The sequence below is a fragment of the Oryza sativa genome, chromosome 6 (genome assembly GCF_034140825.1).
Source record: "Oryza sativa Japonica Group chromosome 6, ASM3414082v1".
Taxonomy (NCBI): domain Eukaryota; kingdom Viridiplantae; phylum Streptophyta; class Magnoliopsida; order Poales; family Poaceae; genus Oryza; species Oryza sativa.
Window position 1 is genome coordinate 7,156,020 of NC_089040.1, and position 21,493 is coordinate 7,177,512.

At 42.6% G+C, this 21,493-nt stretch overlaps 4 protein-coding genes across 6 annotated transcripts; 1 reads left to right on the plus strand and 3 right to left on the minus strand.

Annotated features, from left to right (window-relative positions):
• Nucleotides 1-3,068: 3,068 nt before the first annotated feature.
• Nucleotides 3,069-6,658, plus strand: LOC4340590 (rac-like GTP-binding protein 4). 2 transcript variants are annotated; one of them, NM_001402800.1, is made up of 8 exons: nt 3,069-3,363; nt 3,702-3,789; nt 3,919-4,028; nt 4,142-4,205; nt 5,668-5,732; nt 5,870-5,935; nt 6,038-6,141; nt 6,281-6,658. In NM_001402800.1, the coding sequence occupies exons 1-8, from the start codon at nt 3,259-3,261 to the stop codon at nt 6,324-6,326; spliced, it is 648 nt and encodes a 215-aa protein (NP_001389729.1). In that variant the 5' UTR covers nt 3,069-3,258; the 3' UTR covers nt 6,327-6,658. The 2 variants fall into 2 exon arrangements, with proteins under 2 accessions (NP_001389729.1, NP_001389728.1); NM_001402799.1 differs by lacking the exons at nt 5,668-5,732; nt 5,870-5,935; nt 6,038-6,141; nt 6,281-6,658 and having other exon boundaries at nt 3,919-4,286.
• A 140-nt stretch (nt 6,659-6,798) lies between these two features.
• On the minus strand, nt 6,799-8,838 carry LOC107278043 (xyloglucan O-acetyltransferase 3). Its single transcript, XM_015787170.3, has one exon. The coding sequence runs from the start codon at nt 8,799-8,801 to the stop codon at nt 7,473-7,475; it is 1,329 nt and encodes a 442-aa protein (XP_015642656.3). The 5' UTR covers nt 8,802-8,838; the 3' UTR covers nt 6,799-7,472.
• A 3,524-nt stretch (nt 8,839-12,362) lies between these two features.
• LOC107278309 (xyloglucan O-acetyltransferase 3) lies at nt 12,363-14,142 on the minus strand. The gene has a single exon (XM_015787098.3). It carries the CDS (start codon nt 13,730-13,732, stop codon nt 12,566-12,568), a length of 1,167 nt encoding a protein of 388 aa, XP_015642584.1. The 5' UTR covers nt 13,733-14,142; the 3' UTR covers nt 12,363-12,565.
• Nucleotides 14,143-18,053: 3,911 nt separating this feature from the next.
• LOC4340592 (xyloglucan O-acetyltransferase 3) lies at nt 18,054-20,803 on the minus strand. 2 transcript variants are annotated; one of them, XM_015786558.3, is made up of 3 exons: nt 20,274-20,803; nt 19,372-19,664; nt 18,054-19,072 (listed from the first exon to the last, which is right to left on the minus strand). In XM_015786558.3, the coding sequence occupies exons 1-3, from the start codon at nt 20,725-20,727 to the stop codon at nt 18,245-18,247; spliced, it is 1,575 nt and encodes a 524-aa protein (XP_015642044.1). In that variant the 5' UTR covers nt 20,728-20,803; the 3' UTR covers nt 18,054-18,244. The 2 variants fall into 2 exon arrangements, with proteins under 2 accessions (XP_015642044.1, XP_015642043.1); XM_015786557.3 differs by having other exon boundaries at nt 20,265-20,803.
• Between the last annotated feature and the right edge of the window lie 690 nt (nt 20,804-21,493).

The window sequence follows — 21,493 nt, forward strand, 5'->3', positions numbered from 1 at the left end:
GGCGCGAACCTCGCGCCTCGATCGGCGCCACCACCTGTTAGACGTTCATCGCCGCGCGCCGCACGGTGTCGATCTGGGAGCGACTGCGACTGTGTGCGCATGTGTGTGCGCCTCGCTCACGGGCATCACGAGCAATAGCAAAAGCTTCTCTGGCTGCATCACCTGCAGTCGGATGCACGCATGCACGCCGCTGCCGTACGTGACACCGGCTGCTGCAGTGCGGAGTTAATAAGGCGCTGGCCCATGCCATACCGCTAAATGAGCAGTACTGCAACTGCACATACAACGCTGCAGACGACCTGCATCCGTGCCAAATACTCCCTCCGATTTCACAATATATAATGTTATTTAACTTTTTCCAGTACGTTTTACCATTCTCTTGTTAAATAAAATGTAATTATCATTTTTTATTCGATTTATCGTCAAATGTTTTAAAGCATGACTTAATTTTTTTTATATTTGCACAAAAATTGAATGGTCGAATATAAATTTCGGGTATTCCGAGGAATACCTAGGAACCCATGTGTTCGCCAGAATCCTCATATTTGATTCTAATCCCTTTAGGGGAGATATCCTCTCGTGTACCCTTTTCCTCCAAAATTCAATGTAAATAGTCATGAAAAATTCTGGAAAGAAAATTAATAGTGTAGAGAACGGTGGCATCTGTCATTCCACTTAAAACCAAGTTCACATTTGATCTACACATCGGAAAAAAAGACAAATCCAAGTGTGAACAACACCACTACTATTTATACGCTAAATTTATCTTTTATATATCTCAATGTGTGAGTTGAGTTTGGATATAAGATTTTGTGTAGTTATATATATGTAGTATGAGTGCTGTCACTTTTTTTTAAAAAAAATGTTTGGATGATTTTTAAACAAACGATTAATAGTTTCCCTACAATTCTAACCTATTTTTCATAGGTGGCTTTTGAAATGCTATCAGCATAGGGTGTGTGCAGTAGTAGGTGTTAGGCATTTTTCTCAAGCACGAAAAATGAAATGACTCATTACCACATAATCAATTACTTAAAAATATAGATTAATATGTTTTTCAAAACAACATTTCTATATATTTTTTTTGTGAAGAATCATACCGTTTAATGGTTTGTAAAGTGTACACGTGGAAAAAAGATAGTAAAAGTTGGGAAAACACACCCTAAGAAATATTACGATAGAGTTGGCATGATATGGTCTAGCTAGTAAAGTGTCTTTAGTTAACCTTATTTTAGCATGTGTAATCACAGCATATAAAAGACGTTCAAACACACAAGATTTGCATAATCAACCATCATAGCCTCTTTTGTGGATCTCAATGATTAAAGAGCTGTAAATCTGCAAAGAGGAGCACCTGGCCAGAAGATCAAATTAGGATCGACTTTTGGGCCATCAGCCTTGCATGCACGCATGTCCAAAGAAGGAAGACAAAAGCGTGCCTGGAAGAATCAACAAAAATACTGGAGAATCAAAGAGCCCACATGCTGGTTTCATTAATTTGAGGAGTTATTTGCTTGGTAATCCTCTGCAATTTGTTGTGATATATCTACAGTCAATGTATTACAACTTTACAAGGATAATATACTGCTCATCAACTCCTTCAGCTAGGGGCAGATCTAAAATGGAATTACAGGAGAGACTTATCTTCTTCTTTCACAAGCTCTCCTATCCTTCTTTCCCTCTTCTTCCCCTTTCCTCTTTTCTTCTATCAATGGTGTTCCCCTTCTCTCTCTCGTTCTATCAATGGTGATCTAGAAGGATAAGGGGACTCGGGTCCCCCCAGCACCCGTACTAGATCCGCCCATATCTACAGCATGATGCCATGATGCTATTGTGGGTAGAAATATATATATATTTGTTGTTAGCGACTTAAAAGCTAATACTAAAAATAAACTGTGATAAAAAAGATTTAAAAATCAACTCTGAAATTAAGATTTAAAATTCAGATTTTAGTTACAGCTAATAAGCCGCAGAGCAAACGAGGGAATCGACCCTGAATCTTTACAATCTTATAAAACATTCATTTCGCCATCGTATAAGCACACTAACGAAAATAATTTAACTCCATTTTTCTTGGATGATGGGCGAGTTTAGCGTCAAGAATCTGCTTTATTGAAAACGAAGAGATGCTAATCAGTAGTCATGGTGCGTATATACTTTTCAGCAGCAAACTTCCAAGCAAAAGACGGCAAAAAGAGAGAGAGAGAGGAGAAAAAGACGTAAAGCACAAATTGTGAAGAAAATCCAGCTTAACTACAGCTTGCGTTTGTTTCTTGCAACATCTTACTACTTGTGTGCTTGCTAAGCAAGCCACTACGCCATAGGATGGAGATCGAAAAGAGAAGACACTGACCTACTGACTACTTGCACTCAGATCGTCGGCGTCTGAATTCTTCTGTTCACTTCAGAATTGGCATGCAATCTGTCATTTTGTAACTTTGCACCAAATTGTGCTAATCCTTGGCAGAACAGCTATGATGTCAACCCTTCTTGCCTTAATCTACACTCTCATTATATTTAAATCGAATAAATTATAATGGTCCATGTGGTCTATATATTTTCAGTTTTAAAATATACTTCATTGTCGTAAAATACTTCTTTGTTTTCTCGGGATAGGTGAGGTGTAAGTCCGAAGTTCCAAATATAATAGAGACAAGGGATAGTATGGGTAATATGAATAGTTTATAGTAACAAAAGTCATCTTTCAAAAGGACTAGGTTGCTATATTCAAGTCAAATTCTAAACTCTAAAAATTAGTATATCTAGAGATGGAAGGAGTATTTCTAAAGACTGAATACTATAGCATCATATAATGGCTGAAAGCACTAGACAACCAGAAACCAACTTATCAACTACAGGATCATCAGACACCATCAGGGTATCAACAAATGCACAATCAACAACAAACAGTTCTTGCAATTCTACTAGCAGCCTACCAGCATAACTAGTGGAGCAGTAGACCCCATTTTCAGAAGATGAACAGTAGATGATCCAGATCCCCCCATAGCGAGAAAGAACACGGCGTCAGGACGCCAAAGATAAAAGATGGATGGATGGCCTCTCTAGCTAATCAGTATAGACAGTAGTGAGAACAGTTCAGAGAGGAAGCATGTGACACTTCCCTCTGTCCCTCTCTCTCTCTCTAGCCTCCAACCATCGCTTCACCAAGAAGCCATCACCTCCTCCTCTCTATCAAGTTCTCTCCCCTCTCTTGCTGTCTCTGCTTGCTGCTGCTGCTGCTCGATTCGGCCGGCGGCCATGGCGTCCAGCGCGTCGCGGTTCATCAAGTGCGTCACGGTCGGGGACGGCGCCGTCGGCAAGACCTGCATGCTCATCTGCTACACCAGCAACAAGTTCCCCACTGTAATGCAAAATGCAAACCTTTTTGCTCCATCCTATCTGTTTTCTGTTCATTCCTTTCGGAAAAGATTCGGGGTTTTTCTTGATTTCGTCGAAATTTCGGGATTCTTCATTTGCCTGCTCCAGCTGTAACTTCTTCTAGATTTTCCTTTCTTGTTCTTGATTTCTTGGGGACTCTGGTATAGTGGTATGCTTGTATGGAAACAAGAGGTGGTATCATTGTTGAGTTACAGAAAAACTCTGTTCTTGTGTGTGTTTTCTTCCTGAATCACAGTTAATATTTCAATTCAAATTTGTTGCATGTTTATAACTTCTTTTTGTTTTTGTTTGGCCTTCTGCAGGATTACGTACCCACTGTTTTTGACAATTTCAGTGCAAACGTGGTGGTCGACGGCACCACGGTGAATTTGGGTCTCTGGGATACTGCAGGTAATTTTTGTAATTCCTTTGCAGATGCTTTGTTTGTTCTACATTTCCAGGTAATTTTACTAATCCTTCCAGCTGAAAAAAAATTTCATTCTTGTGATGCTGATAGTGTGGACTTCAAATTGTTTACAGGGCAGGAAGATTACAACAGATTGAGGCCGCTAAGCTACCGTGGCGCCGATGTCTTTGTGCTTGCCTTCTCCCTAGTGAGCCGAGCTAGCTATGAGAATGTCATGAAGAAGGTTCAGAAAAAAAAAATCTCTTGCAATTAATCTGTTAAACCCATAATGTGGATGCATTCAGAGAGATTCAGTATTTCAGTTAGGTTTACCTTGTGCTTTTTGTCCCCTTGAAGTGGTTACCAGAGCTTCAGCATTATGCACCAGGGGTGCCAATTGTGTTGGTTGGGACCAAATTGGGTGAGTTGTGTGACAGTGAAAGCACAATTTCCATTTTATTGCATATCCCCTTGGCTGTGATAATAGAACTGGTGTGCTGTACATCCTCTGTCTAAGCTTGTCACTTGCTGGTAGTGATTTGGATGATTTTGTCTTTTCATTCTTGGAGCATGGAATTGTGTGGTCCCTAAAAATATTGATGGACCTATAATAGTTACTATAACTCACCAAGATTTAGTCCTTGCGATGTTTAAGTAGGAACTATTGCATTTTGTACGTTCTGTCTTGTACCTTGCCAGTAGTATTTCACCGGCTCGGATCAATTTACCTTATCACTGTTGGATTATGATTCCTCAAGGAATTGTTTGGAACTATCTTAATTTTTATTTCACTAAGATTAGTTGCACTACATTATTTTATTTTCTCTGAACAAAATAAAAGTAAATCGTAGTTAAAAAAAGAGAGGCAAGGTTTATGAATGAGCCAATGAGGTTTCTTTCTCTTTTTTTTTCACTCAAACAATTTCAAAACCTCCATAATTGATGTTTGGAAATACCAATTCTTGTTTTCTTCAAATGGAAAAGTCCAACTACCTCCTTAAACTTATGATAGAAGTCCATTTAGCACGTTGAACTTTAAAACCGGACAACCAACCCCCTAAACTTTGCAATGCCGTTTATATAACCTCCTAAGGTGATTTTGAATAGTGGTTTTACGTATTTGGGATCTTAAACAAGCAGCTTTAAATAACTTATATAATACATTTATGTATCATCAATTGTAGTTTGTCAATTTATAATATAGAGTGATGTCATATTATTTTTACAATGGTATAAGTGAGAGCGAACAAGGGATAAAAAGAAATATTTAAGTGAAAATTTTAACATATGCGTATGTCACATGATCAAAGCTCATCCAATTTATATGCCAATTAAATAAAACAACTTTGTAAAACCACCTTAGGGTTCCATATGAATGGTATTGTAAAGTTAGGGGGTTGAATTTCCGATTTCAAACTTCAGGATTCTAGATGGACTTTCAATGAAAGTTTAGGGGTTTATTTGGACTTTTTCTGCTTTAAATTGAAGCTTATTTGTTAGTAACTTACCGAAGCAAGAATTCGGTTTCCGGAACTCAAAGTTCCAAGCTCTTACCTAGATGGGAGACACTATATTCCTTTGCAGTTAATCATCTAACATAGTAACCACTACAATTAATTAAACAGATGATAATTCTCTAGTACTAAATACTTAAGTAAAATAAATGTTGCACCTGTTTTAAAAGGAAGGTTGCACTTCAGTAATATTGAATGAAATAGGCTAGTGAAATTTACCTAGTAATTATGCTGATCATGTTTTCAAGTTTCTTGCATTTCGCCTTGGATTTTTATTTTTTTTTTGAAAACCAAGCCTACAATCTTATCTTGCAACAAATCTCAATCAGTTACTGTTCAATTAAACCACAACTTTTGTCGACCATACAGATCTTCGTGAAGATAAACACTACTTACTTGACCATCCTAGCTTGGTGCCTGTGACTACAGCACAGGTATTATTCTCCAGTACCTATGCACTCTGCATACCTGAGGACTGAAAATTTCACAGTAAATCTCTGCAAAATTTTGAGATATCACTGCATTCCAGCATCTTACATTTCTGTGTTCTCCTGCAATGCTTATCTTGCAGGGAGAGGAACTCCGCAAGCACATTGGCGCAACGTGTTACATCGAATGCAGCTCAAAGACACAGCAGGTTAATTTCTCATGTTGCCTCTCTATGCTCCTGAAGGTGCCTACATTTCAATCCTGAAGATATAGCTTGGGTAATCCCTTAACAAATATCAATAATATGTAGAATGTAAAAGCTGTGTTTGATGCTGCCATCAAGGTAGTAATCAAGCCTCCAACAAAGCAGAGGGACAGGAAGAAGAAGAAAACACGGCGCGGATGTTCTTTCTTGTGAGTGAATATGCTGCAAAATTTTAGCTTTCTCACGTCAATGTCTGTGAATTTGTAGTCATGTAGACTGTTATTTTTCTGCTTAATTCTTGGAGAGTTTTTATTTAAGATGCTAAGTCCTTTTTCTTTGGCATTGCAGCTGCAAGGGTGTCATGTCCAGAAGAAGGCTAGTATGCTTCAAGTGAACAAGAGGGGTTCTTTGATGAGCAGAGCAGAGGTCTGTGAGACAAAATGATGTCTTGTGTTTGATAATTGCTTTATCTCAAAAGTTCCAGTTTGATAGTTGCATTTCCAACCTATATATATCCTGTTTGGCAATTAACTACTACCTCCGTCCCAAAATATAACAACTTTTGGCTATGAATCTGAACGCACAGTTATCCAGATTCATAGCTAAAAATACTTATATTTTGGGACGGAGGGAGTACTAGTAGTAGATTACTATCCTGTCCATGTAATGTATTAGGAAGGTTAATAGCACTCCCTACATCTCAGAATGGAAGTTGTTTTGGTTTTATTCCAAGTTTGATAAAATTTATATAAAATGTAGTAACATTTTATAACGTCAAATTAGTTCCATTAAAATGCAGTAACATTTTATAACGTCAAATTAATTCCATTAAATCCATCATTCAATACATTTTTATAATATTTTTTTTGGGTAAAATGTTGTTATGTCTTTTATAAAATTGATCGAATTAAAAGAAGTTTAACTTAGAATAAAAAACCAAAATATCTTACATTATATGAAACAGGAGTACAACCTAATAAACTGTCATCTTAATTTCATCCCAACAAAATGGCCTCATAAAGCTAAAATTAATTCACCTGGTTATTTCAGTCCCCTCCACTGCAACATTGTGACACATTTTCTAAAAAAAAAACCTTCAGAAGATTGCAACTTGGTGAATCAACTGCATATCAACAGCTCCTCCCTCCGTCCCATTTTAAGTGCACCCATAAATTTCTATGTTCAATTTTAATCGTCCGTCTTATTTATCTTTTTTTTAAAAAAAATAAATAAAGCATAAATTATGTATAAATTATTATTTATATTTTATCATCTAATAATAATAAAATACTAATCATAAAAATTTTTAAATAAAACGGACGATCAAAATTGGACATGAAAACTCATGGTTGCGCTTAAAATTGGACGGAGGGAGTACTCAGCTAGCAAAGGAAACCTCTTCATAGTGGGCACGCATGAAGAAACTCCTCCAACGTGGGTGACTAACACGTGGGTCCACAAGTTATGAGATCTACATGTCAGCCACTCAAAATCGGAGGACAAATAAGTCAGAGGATCTGTTTCCACGCGCGCCACTATCTCACCGTGCATCCGATGGCGGCGAGAGCTCGGCGAGCCGCCGGAGCAGCACGTCGTTCCACATGTTGATGGGCCCCGGCAAGCATAGGTGCAGGCAGTCGTTGGCATTCCTCCCCCTCCACCTGCGGTGGTGCTCGCCGGGGTGCCCGTCGGCACGCGCCATCATCGCCGGCGTCACGTCCACCACGCCGAACCTCCTCCTCGTCCTCATCGTCGTCGTCACCTTCTCCCTCGCCTTCCTCACCTCCTCGATCTGCGCCGCCCTCAGCTCCCAGGCAATGACGCCCGAGCTCACCTCATCCTCCTCCAATGGCCGCGTCCTGTTGCAGTAGCCGCCGCTGAACCACGAGCCGTGCTCAAAGTGGTCCGGCGTGTAGGTGCGCACGAGCGCGACGAGCTCGCGCTTGCAGTCCGCGCACCCGGCGATGGCGTCGAGCGCCGCGCCGACGACGCGGCCGACGGCGTACGCCATGGGGAAGTGGGCGAGGCCGGGCTCGCCGCAGTCGACGCAGCCGACGCGGCGGCCGCCCTCCCAGAGGTAGTTGGCGCGGAAGAACCAGTTGCCGTTGGAGATCACCGCGTAGTCGAGCAACGGCAGGCGGCGCGTCCATTCTGCGTTGATCCGGTCGAGGTGGACGTCGAACGGCCCCGTCCGCCTGCCGGCGACGACCGGGACGGCGTGGACGAGGAACTCCGTCCACACCGCCATGAGCATGAAGTCGTGCTCGGGGAAGCGCCACCTCCGGAACGCGTCCACGAACGCGCCGGCGTGCATGTCGGTGGGCGTCTCCACCTGGGACAGCAGGCAGAGCAGCGACTCCATGTGGTTGCGCGCCAGCGAGTCGCCGATGAAGGCGAGCCGCTTGCCGCGCACGGCGGCGAGAAACGTCGCCGGCGAGAACCGCGGGAGCTCGCACCCGTCGGGCCGCCACCGCCAGTAGAGGTAGCCGGGATCCTTGCCGAACTTCTGGCAGTTGACGTAGTCGGCCACCGTCGAGCACGTCACGTTCGTGTAGCTCGGCCCCCTCGGCTCCCTCACCCATCTCCCCCTCGACACGTCGCACTCCGCCATTGCTCTCGCCGCGCCCGCGCCGCCAAGCACCGTCACGGCGGAGGGCATGCCGCCGCCGACGGCGAGGAACACCAGCGCCGGCAGCGCGACGAGGCAGGTCGCGATCAGAGAAGCTTTCCACCGCGCCGCCCATGGCTTCTCCTTCCTGTCCACCTCGGAGTCGCCAGGTGCTCGACGGAGAGCCTCCTGCGTGCGCTGCCTCGACATTGGCTTGCTTCTGCCTCCGATGCATCTCTCCCATTTCCCCATGATTCCCATTGCTGAGGAGATTTCTGCCTTGATTCACAGACCCATATATTTCTTGATTTGAAGGATAAACATGTTATGGATGACATCTACTCTTATGTTAAGTAGAATAAATATTTGTCAAATATCTTATTTCACCATAAGATAAGAGTTCAGCCTTATCAATTGATTCATTTTTTTGAGGCAATCACTTCACTTGAAGGATAAACATGATATAGATTTCAACCTTATGTATGATGAAGATCATAAGGAGATTGCCTCACTTTATGGAGGTGAGGAGTTCAACCTTATCCCTTTATCCTTCAATCTCCTTACCCAAATATGTGAATTAACTGTTGATTTATCTCTTAATTAATTGTGGAGATTGTCTGGAGATGGATTTTCATCCCTCAAGTAAATGTCTTCTCCAGTGCCCGGGGCCCACACCTAATAGCAGATAACTAGCCAATATGCATAGTCGCAGGCTCGCAGCAGGAGGGCCAGCTCTGGACGCAGCTTTGTGGTGGAAGTGGAAATGCCGCGACGGAGATAGAGAGTCAGAGACAGGAGATCAGATCAGATCGATCTAGCTGCCAGGCGCCGCCATCCTCAATTCCTCACGCTAGCCGCTAGGCGCCATCCTCAATTCCTCCTCCGCTCACCCTCAATTCATCATCCGCCGCCTTCAATCTGATCGTCTCGTCCTCAGCCCTAGAGATGCTCGAAGAGTATCTTTTCATGGGAAGCAATGGATGTGATAGAGTTCTATTCTTTGTTAAGGTAATCATATTGATTCCAAGGGCACAAATATATTGTTATTTTGGTTGTCTTTATTCCTTGATAATTATCAAATATGTTAAATTAAATATTTCAATGGATTTGTGTTCGCTTTGCAAGTAAAATTAGCGTCTATATATATCATAAAATTTTATATATAGTCTAGAGGGCCTATCGCGATGAGTTCACTCTGAGGCCCTCAAAATCATAGGACCGGGGCTGGTCTTCTCATTTCTTACATGCCACCTAAATAGTCATAAAGTTTTTTTATAAAAAAATTAATAATACATATTAATAGGAAATATACCACTCTACAAAATGCAAGTTGAAATTCGAGTTCTATAACTTGTAAAAAAAACTGAGTTAAATTTGAATTTGTATACCTTGTGAAGTAATGTATTTCATGTTAATCTATCTCGTCATATTTTTTTTTTAAAAAAATTTGATAACCATTTAGATATAATTAGGAAGGTAGCCCGCGCGATGCGTAGGCATGTACTATAAATTATGTTTGAAAAAAATATATAAAATGGCATAATATCAGCCAGATGACACTTGTCATTTCATAAGTATTGTTTATCCATAACTTATCTCATCAGTGTTGCTTAGATAATTTTTCCAATCTATTTGTTAGCTTTTAAAATACATAATATTTAATACATTCCTATAAATAATTATCTATGATCTCTTCATTATCTAGAAAGGAGTTAGATTTAATTTGTTTGGAAACATGTGATGTTTTGTCTTGTTTAATAAAATGTTTAGGTGCTTTCTTTTTTTAGAAAATCCTAAATAACTATTATTGTTAATGAATATATTTTATTTTTTAATGAATATATTTTATTGACGCAATTTGTTATATATTTATATATAAATTTCTAAAGATATATCGTAGATCTCCCTTCCCTAATATATGTGTGATCTATAGTATCTTTCTTTTTTTAAAAAAAATACCTAGTTAATATGAGTCTGAACATTTTAATAATTACAAATATAACTTCTCAACCAACTATAAACCGCAAACATTGTGTGGCTTATATATATACAATAATGTACAGAGGAACTCATAATGTCATGAAAACCAATAATATCTAAGCACTTAAAAAATAGGAACATGTATAATTGTTCTAATTTTAGTGAAAAGTAGGAACCAATGTTCATATTGATATTTTCTATATCTTGTTTTATTTTGATACTACTCTTATTTTAAGTTTAAAATATAGGCGTTATGGATCTTTAAATTATTGGTTTAATTATAAATAGAGCAATTTATATTAGAATCAGATGTGTGGTTCAAAAGATATGTATGTTTTAATATTATTGATTATTTCTCTTTTTATTGGTTATAAAAATATCAAGGAGGGTATAGGGGAAAGTGCGAGCCAAGGGGTGAGGGGACGGGTAGTGTTGTGTTTGTGCATATGTGAGGAGGGGGTGAAGTTTGGGGGGTGGGGCGGGGTTTATTTCCTAGTTTTTATAAATGATTTAAATGAAAACCGATGATTTATTGTTTTGTTCCTAAAATTTTGAATAATATTTTTTTAATTATTAAAATGTAACCCCTAGCGGCTTAAGATTTTTTTAAAAAAATAGATCTAATGGTTTAAAATAATGGATATACATATTTAATTCATAACCAGTGGTCAAATGTGTTTTTCTATAATTTCTAAGATTTTATTTTTAAATTTAAGACGTAACACGTGACATGTAAGTGCTCTATTGAGAATGTACGATGATTTAAGGTGATATAGTTTGTTTGATTTTTTTTATTTGGTTGACACGCATAGGTGTCTACAAATGACGTATTATTTATAGTGAAATATGGGTAATATGGATCTTGAATTATTTAGAAGATGTTTTAAAGAACATTGAGTGGATATTTATCATATATAGATCTTAATTTTACTAAATATATTTATATTTGTGAAGTAATATATTTTACTTTTATATTGTTGAACTTAAAAACCAGATATAACTTAAGAATTATAATCATTTAGCTTTCTAATTTTTTTTTGTTTTTATATTAAGTTGCTAATTAGTTAAAAATTAGAAGAATGAATAATTGAATGAGAGAGGAGAGGAGGATGAGAGAGTACGTATGTAGTTAATTAGTTACTATTGCCTTATTGTATCATAATTGATCCACCGATTTGAATAAAAAATTAGACTTGATATTGAAGAAAATTTTTAGGGTTTCCTTCAATTTTGGGGAGGACTCATGAAAATGATACGTGCATGTGATAAATTGAAAAAGCCCAACATGTAATAATTCTTTACCACCAAAATATAGCTAACTAATATGAGTCTTAAACCGTTGATTTGATTAAAAAACAGTAGTTCAAGTGTATAATAAACTGAATGTGTAGTTCAAGTGTATCACTGTGATCACTCCTATAATTTAGGTAGCATGCATGGTGCACAGCGAGCTCCTGCAGGCTCCATACCTCTATCTAACTTATTGTAATAAATTATGCTTTGTATCTTAACAACCTTGGAGAAAAAAGGGGAGATGGAGAGGAGTGGATGCGTACCTAGCTATCTACGCCTTGCATGCGGGGAGGAGGTACGCGGTGTTCGGAGATGAGAGGATACGGATTAGCTTAAATTTAATGGCTCAAAATAATGGGTCCACCTATTTTAAGTGAAAATCAATGGTTGGAATTTTGTCTATTTAATATAATGCCACGTGGCGATTTAGGAGGGTTTTGAGGAAGCCACGTGGCGGTTTGAGAGTATTTTTAGGAAGTTTCATGGACTTTTAGTATATAATAGAAGATAGATAGATAGATAGATAGATAGATAATAGATAGATAGATAGATGGGAAACGAGTAGATATTTTCTTGAGTGATAGAAAACATTTGTCCCTTATGGAGGTGATGTTGTGGGTGGTTGGTTCATCTCCAATAGAAAGCGCGGGTAATTAACTTACACTCAACAGTACTACATCACGACCACTCAATTTCCGCTACTTATTTTTGCATCAATTGTTGCTAAATTTGTCACCAAATCACCGCCGACATCACCGGAGATTCGTCGCCGGCGGCGAGGCGGTCTCGGCGATCTTGTGGAGGAGCACGTCGTTCCACATGTCGATGGGCCCCGGGATGCACCAGTGCAGGCAGTCGTTGGCGCCGCCGCCGGCCGACCTCTTGTCGTAGTGCCGCCCCGGGTGGCCGTCGGCGCGCAGCATCATCGCCTTCGTCACGTCGAGCACCTCGAACCTCGTCGTCGTCGCCGGCGTCGTCTTCCTCGCCGACGTCACCTCCTCGATATGGGCTCTCCTCACATCCCACCCGATGGACTGGTCCCAGCTCGGCGCCTCGTCTTCCTCCAGTGGCCGCGTCCGATTGCAGTAGCCGCCGTCGAACCACGAGCCGTGCTCGAAGTGGCTCGGCGTGTAGGTCCGCACGAACGCGACGAGGCCGCGCTTGCAGTCGCCGTCGCCGCACCGGGCGGTGGCCTCGAGCGCCGCCCTGACGACGCGGCGGACGGCGTGCGCGACGCCGAAGTCGGCGAGCTCGCCGGCGTCGGCGTCGCCGCTGCAGCCGCTGCAAGCGACGCGGCGACCGCCCTCGGAGAAGTAGTTGACGCGGAAGAACCAGTTGCCGGTGGAGAAGACGGCGTAGTCGAGCTCCCGCAGGCGGCGGCTCGCCCAGACGGGGTCCGGCGCGTCGAGGTGCACGTCGAACGACGCCGTCGGCCTCCCGTCGCCGCCGAGCACCTCCTCGGCGCGCGCCAGGAACCGCGTCGTGATCGCCATGAGCGTGAACCCGTGCGCGGGGAAGCGCCACTCCCGGACACCGTCGTCGTCGGCGGACACCTTCGTCGGCGCCTCCGCCTGGGAGAGGAGGCAGAGGAGGGACTCCATGTGGTTGCGCGCCAGCGAGTCGCCGATGAAGGCGAGGCGCTTGCCGCGGACGGCGGCGAGGAAGCGCGCCGGCGAGGAGCGCGGCAGGTCGTCGCAGCCGCCGTCGGGGCGCCACCGCCAGTAGAGGTGGCCGGGATCCTTGCCGTACTTGTGGCAGTTCTTGGAGGCCGGCAGCGTCGGGCACGTCGCGGCCGTGTACGCCGGGCCACTCGGATCCCGAACCCATCTCCCCACCGACGTGTCGCAGCTGTTGTTGTTTTCCTCGGCTCGTTTTTGCACCGCACCTGAGCAAAGCACAGAACGCACTGAATGACTCATCGACTACTGGAGTGAGCAAACAAATAAGTTCACTTGCGGTCTCTCATCTTTAACGTCGAGTTTAAGTCATATCCTTAAACCGTAAAACATGATACAATATATTCCTTATGGTTTTTTATTTTTCTTTCTTGTACCACGTTATGAGCATTCTCCGTATTATGCCTTGAAGAGGACTCGAACCTCCACGCTCTTTGCACGAGATTTTCAGTCTCGCGTGTCTACCATTTCACCATCAAGGCATCTTGAAAGTGAATCATATTCCATGATGGAATATGATATCTATCTAATGTGATATATGGAATATATGACAAAGGTGGAGTCTTGGAGTATGTCGATCGATCGGTCATATAGGCCTGAGTCAGACATCAAATAGCTTCGATTTGCATTATCCGTAGGACACCTTATATGTATCAAAAATCAAAAAGATGTACAATCCAATTTCTCGATTCAATAGAAGCCCAAAGAGGTGCATATGATACCCAAATAAGGATATGATAGATATGTCAAAAGTAGGTCTGATTACACCTATTCCTAATCCTAAATAGAATGTAAGGGCAAAGCCACCTTCAATACTATCTTAGGACTACATTCGCATCGGTTTCTAAAGATGAGTGATGCGTCGTACTTGGTTTTACGGATTAGGGATGTGATTCAAACTCGACGTGAGGAGGAGGGATCAAAAGTGAACTTATTCTGTGAGATCGATGATTTTATGGCCCAGGACACATACACGGAGGTAAAGAAAGTCTACTTATGGTCCCTCAACGAGTTTCGTACGCGTCCTCAACCGCGATTCCAAGACTGGGTACGAAGTGCCCCTAACTTCTAAAACCCGATCAGCCTACGTCCTTGTATATTTTTTATGGTGGTTTTGTCATGTGCGACGTCCTAGTCAGCCAAAAGAAATAAAAAAAAAGATAGTGGGTCCCACGTGTCAGCAAAAGACCGTGCATCCTCTCCCCTTCTCCCGGATTCCCAGATATATTTAACTATTTGCCACTTTTAAATGTGGCAATTAACTATTTGTCACTGGACCTACATGTCATAGACACATGTGTATCCACATATTATAGACACATGTAGATAGGGGTGGTTAATAGTTAATTGTCAAATCTAAAAGTGGCAAATAGTTATTCCCAAGCCGTTGCTGCCAACAAGGCCACCACGCGCCCGCTCCATCATTGCCCCTATGATCCACTCTGCCATCGCCGACTACATCCTGTCCTCGAGGTCAAGCTGACCCTGTTGTGATGGTGCGAAAGGGGAGGCCCCTCGATCCGCTCGCCCACCTCAGCAAGCTCAAATTGTCACATGTCCCTACTCCGACGCTGAGCTACTTCATCCGAAATCATTCTCAATATTTCTAAGGACTCAATTTGTTTAGGTTTTAAAAGTTAAGACATATGTTAATAAAACTCTACCTGAGGGATGTGAAGTTGACTTTTTTTTTTTACGGCGCGCGCGCCCACAAAAAAAAAAAAGCCTTAAGGCTTGGCGACAAACAACAACAGATTTTGTTGTTAGAAAACATCCACAAATATAGCTATGTGTTTATGTTGATACATTTATATGTTACATGGCTAGTATAATTTTCTGTACAAATTGAGCGGCGATAACTACACAAAATTTAGTTGAAAATAGAACTATATGGGTTGGTTCCATTTCAAAAAAAAGAATATTGTTATATACTTATAATGATCAATCTACACTATTGTAACACGAACTCATAGTACAATCAATGAGGTATATGGTAATTAAATCATTAAACTTGGCACTGAATGTGATGCCCCTTTCTAAGTTTCTCGTAGGAATCTAATAGATCCACTTTAGTTCCGAAGTCAATCTAAGCTATTAAGGGCGATGTTAATTGACAACAAACCATCCAAAGACAAATTCTAAAATGTAAACAGAAAGCAATGTCAACCATAAGGCAGTATAACTAGATTAGATGGTATACCCCCTCTTTAAATACTTGTCATGAGACACTATTTACATTTCAACTGTTACTACTTTTAATTTATCCACGTAATTGTGAACATTTGAAAATTATCTATACTTTTTATATAATTGCTATCCACTTATTAGAAGCTAAATATACCACATTATCACCCACTAACTATCGCTATTCTAGCATCTTAAATCTCATGAAAGATGATATATCATCTGGAATATAATATTGAAGAGCTCAATATTCAAGTATGTCAAACCATCTTCTTCACATCGTTTAAAAAAATCAAATATTATCATTTCTATAATACATTGAACATATACTCATACATTATTTTCACAGCAAAGCACTGGGTTTTATAACTTATAGTAGTATGTTGCACATTAAACATAGCCATATAATTTTTCTTAAAGAAAATATGCTAATTTAGAACTTATTAATGATCAAAGTTTAAAATTATCCTGGTCAATTAGAGAGCTTTTGATTCAAGGTGGAAAAACGGATAGAGAAACTCTATTCCTTAAACCAAACAATCCATAACTTTTGAGTTGGTGTGGACAGTGAAATCGAACACAGATACCGGGGGAGATATATATACCTCGTGCCGTAAAGGTACCCAGCATCGTCCAACCGAGCCTCGTCGTCGCCGCCGCCGGCGGCGGCGTGTGGCTGACGCCGGCCAGGATCATCATCGTCGGTAGCACGACGACGAAGAACGCGAACAGCGCGGCGTTCTTGCCCACCGCCCATGGCTGCTTCTTCTTCTCCTCCTCGACCGCCTCCGAACGTTGTTGTTGCAGCATCCACTTGCCTGTGCCATGGCTAAGGCTAACAACACTTGTTGGTGAGGACATTGGTAAGGTTTATGGATATGACCTTAATTTCTTCTTAGGGTCAATGACCCATGAGGATAAAAAAAAAGATAACTTTTTTGGTATATATTTATGTGTGTCCAAAATAAGAAGATATCCATTTCATCCTGGAGGGATAACCATAGCATTAAATGGAGTAGCTGTACTCATCCCTGTTTTGCTATTGCACAAGCATCATCAAGCCTTGAATACATTCCTTTCTTTCTCTTCCATATAAACCAGAGAAATAATAAACGTTTCCTCCAAATCTAGGCCGTTCTTCCATTGTACGACTAAATCCGGCCTCTTGCAATTTGCATGTGCACAATAGAATATCTGGCGTACCAAGAACTAATATCTAGATTTGTCTAAATTCATTAACATCTATATGAATGTGGGCAATGCTAGAAAGTCTTATAATATAAAACGGAGGGAGGGAGTAGATCTCTTTCTTGTTGTTTTACTCGAGTAATTATTTTCACTTCTGTAGTTCATCATTCATAGAGATTAAAGAAGGAAAGTGGAGTTTTTCCTCTCGAGGATATCCCTCATTTTGCCAAGTCATTGAAATAGTCATGATAAGTTTTCATGGATCCTTCCTTAGATGATAAGTTTCTGTGGGGGAATTTAATTAGCATCTTCATCTTATGTAAAGACAATATTTAACATCCTTTTACTTTGAAAACTTTGGACTAAATTTTCTTCCAAAAAACTTTTGACCATACCATCACCAAACCAAAGCATCAGGAGATGTTTTTTCCCTCTAGGGTATGCCCCTTTTTTCATCCATGTTATCTAAATCATTATGAATTTTATGATAAATTAAAAACATACAAGTTAAAAGAAAGAAGAAATTGCACTAACTATATATGTATTGTTCATGGTCATATTTGTTCGTTGGGATTTGCTATTTATCAATCGATTGATGAACACCATTGGATTAAAGATCTAGGGCTAGCAAGAGCAAGTGATGAGGAGAAAGATGGCAAGTACTCACATGTGACTATGGTAATAGAAACGTCGATGGTGACTTAATTGGCAAGCTCTCATTTTTGGCGACTTTTGGACTAAAAAAGCTTTTGTTATATTAGGTTTTTTAGGTTGGTGGTAATGGAAGGAGGGATTTGAGGATGACGGTGGGTGGGGTCAGGGCAAGGAAAAACCATGTGGTTAAGAGGTGGTGGCAGTAACCGTCGATCCGATAGAGATGGAGGAGACGTGGGTCGAGAGAATGACATCAGAAATCGAAAAGACAATAACAACGACGGCTCTGGCAAAGTGATCGAGAGTGGGGGAGAGGGGAGGGAAGTGAGGGCCTAAGGGGAATTAGCCGGAGGGAAGTGATGGCATATAAAGCTTTATGTTTGTGTCAATTTAATCGGGGACGTAATTAGGTAATAGAAGTAGTACTAATCTTAAAATAGTCCTAGCCATTGAAAAACCTGATCCTTTTGTAGCAAACATTCGTCTAACTGATGGATTGGTAGTCTCTTGTTTGTTGTTCGTTTTGTTTTAATTTACATATTTATAAAGTGATACATCATATATTGATCTAGATTGTTTTTCAAAAAATTTATAACCATTTGAGAGATATGCACGTCCTCTCAATGGATAGGAAGACCTCCCCTATAGCATCACCAGTCATGCATCGTTCCCCGTATGATTGTATGCAGTGATACATTAATGATCCGGACCTACATGTAAGTGACAAAGTTAAGGTGCCTCAAAGATGGAAGCATCCTGGTCCAGCGTGGAGATCTCGGTGAGCCTCTGGAGCAGCATCTCGTTCCACATGTCGACGGGGCCCGGCATGCACCAGTGGAGGCAGTCGCTGACGATGTTCTTCTGCCACCTCTTGTCGATGGCCGCGCCGGGGTGGCCGTCGGCGCGCAGCATCATGGCCTTCGTCACGTCGAGCACCTCGAACCTCCTCGCGTTCCCGCTCGCCGCGGCCGCCGCCGCCGCCGTCTCCTTCACCCGCATCACCTCCTCTCGCTGCACCCTCCTCAGCTCCCACGCGGCGCTGTCCGGGCTCACCTCGTCCTCCTCCAGCGGCCGCGTGCGGTTGCAGTAGCCGCCGCTGAACCACGCGCCGTGCTCGAAGTGGTCCGGCGAGAAGGTCCGGAGGAACGCGACGAGGCCGGCCTTGCAGCCGGTGCACCGCGCGATGCCCTCGACAGCGGCGCGCACCACGCGGCGGACGGCGTAGGGGACGCCAACGTCGGTGAGGTTGGCTGCGCCGCCGCACTTGACGCAGCCGACGCGGCGGCCGCCCTCCCAGAGGTAGTTGGGGCGGTTGAACCAGTTGCCGCCGGAGATGACCGCGTAGTCGAGCTCCGGCAGGCGGCGCGTCCAGTTGGCGCTCAGCCTGTCGAGGTGGATGTCGAACGACGGCGTCGGCTTGCCGTCGGCGCCCACCACCGGCTCCGCGTGCACGTAGAACTCCGTCCACATCACCATCAGCGTGAACTCGTGCGCCGCGAACCGCCACGTCTGGAACTTGTCGTGCGCGTCGCGGTACACCTCCGTCGGCGTCTCGGCCTGACACGAGACACGACACGGGCCATTAATCAGTGGCAGCCGCCATTGCTAAGACATTGGAAGCTAGCCGGTGCAATGACATAGTTTTCAATTTTGAAATTGGATTTTATGTCGGGGGTGACCAAAATTACCGAAATTTCAGAAGTTTCTGGCCGAAATTATTTGAAAATTTGACTGAATTTGAATAAAATTTGACCAGATTCACAAAAATTTGTAAAAAGCCGAAAATTTCGGGCGAGATTTGAGCATACCGGTGGGGGCGAAATTACCGAAATTTCAAATCCTGTGCGATGATATACCTGAGAGAGGAGGCAGAGAAGGGAGTCCATCTGGTTGCGAGCCAGCGAGTCGCCGATGAAGGCGAGGCGCTTGCCACGGACGGCGGCGAGGAAGCGGTCCGGCGAGAAGCGCGGGAGGTCGCAGCCGTGGGGCTGCCACCGCCAGTAGAGGTGGCCGGGATCCTTGCCGTGCTTCTGGCAGTTCTTGAAGTCCGGCAGCGTCGGGCACGTCGTGTTGGTGTACACCGGGCCCTTGGGCTCCCTCACCCACTTCCCCATCGACATGTCGCATTTCTCCTCCATGTTGTTCGCTCCTGCCATTATCCAGAGCACACATCAAACATCACAAAGTTAAATGCCTCACATTTGTCGTGGTAAAAATTTACTTTGATCCCTTATTTAGTTATTTACCAACCGCGTCCAAATAACCATGGTTGGAATTTTCGGACTGATTTCGGTAATTTTGGACCACTCCGATACGATATTACTTCGGCCAAAAATTTTCAATTTTTTTCATAAATTTTAGTAATATTTGTTCAAATTCAATTGAATTTTGTTTAAAATTTTGGACCGAAATTTCTAATTTTTCGGTGACATCTGATTAAATCGGCTAAACCAAAAAGTTTAACCCTCGAAATAACGAGAAGTTGTGACATGTAAGAAACGAGAGAATATGCATCAAGATTTATGTGGTTTTACATCTAGAAGGGGAGGCAAACCTAGGATAGCTTGGCTTGACGTTTAAATTCTCTTAAATCATCATGTATATTTTTTGAAAAAAAATAATATCTCATTAGTTGAGTCCTATTCGAGCTTTAGGCTTCGATACTTTTTGGCTCTACCACTGCTTACAAAGAATTTATCTTAGTGTTTATTGCTTCAAAATAATGAATACACTATTGAAATGCACCTACCAGGATCACCTGTTTGTTGTTGTTCAGCTTTGTTTGTTGTTGTTGGAACAGCTGCAGCCGATGAGTTCGTCGACGGCAGCGAGATGTCATCCGGCGTGCTCTGCGTCTCAGCTGCCACATTGTTGACTGCGACGGCGACATGTTCGCCGCCATCATCGCCGGCAACGTCGTGACCACTCTGCGCCAGCGCCGGCTCGCCGGGGCCGGCAGCAGCCGGCGGCGGCGGCGGGACTAAGCTCGTCTGCGACGAGCGCAAGACGGAGAAGACGAAGAAGGTGGAGAACACCAGCAGCAGCAGCGACGACGACTTGACGACGTTCCGCCGCACCACGACGCCCCACTCGCCGCCGCCGCCGTGAAGCAACGACCACCTCGGGCTGCCACCACCACCGCCGGCTTTGCACGACGGAGGAGACGACGACGGAGGAAGAGGCGCCATGCCGCCGGCGGCCGCCTTCTTCATAGCTAGCTATGGCTAGCTCACTCGACTCACCGTACGTGTGGACGATGACGACGATAAAATGCCGGCAGCCACAGCCAGCTTTTTGAAGGATTTGTGCGTGCGTCCTTCCGTCCAAAAAAAAAAAAAGACAAATCCTAAGTTTCCGTGTTCAACTTTGACTGTCCGTTTTATATGAAATTTTTTTATAATTCGTATTTTTATTGTTGTTAGATGATAAAACATGATTAATATTTTATACGTGACTTGTCTTTTTAATTTTTTTAAATAAGATGGACGGTCAAACATTAGACACGAAAATCAGTGTTTGTTTTTTTTAACAGAGGGAGTACTTGCGATCGACCGGTTACGTGTTATTGAAATTGCAGTGTTTGGTGGACGTTTGAGGAGAATAATATGGTCACTGCTGGCTGCTGGATGGCTCATCACTTCTGGTAAAGCCTAACACTGTCACGCTGTGACACTAGTAGCTCACCAAACTACACACTTCTGCCGATGGTTCAGTTCAGTAGCTCGTCTCGTCTCGTCTCACTTTGCTTCAAAGAGTTCTTGATTTTAACCATTAGGTAGTAGTAGGCTAGTAGCTAGCTTTTTCTTTCTTTCTTTTTTTGTTTTTTGTTTTTTGCATTGGTTTCTTCTCAGTTGCAGATCAGACTTCAGAGTTCAGATCGTATATATGTACGCCCAGCCGGAAGCATGTCACTATGCTGTACTTTTGCTGGGCCGTGTTTGAGCCAATCCTGAGAGAATTGTGAGATTGTGATGTGAC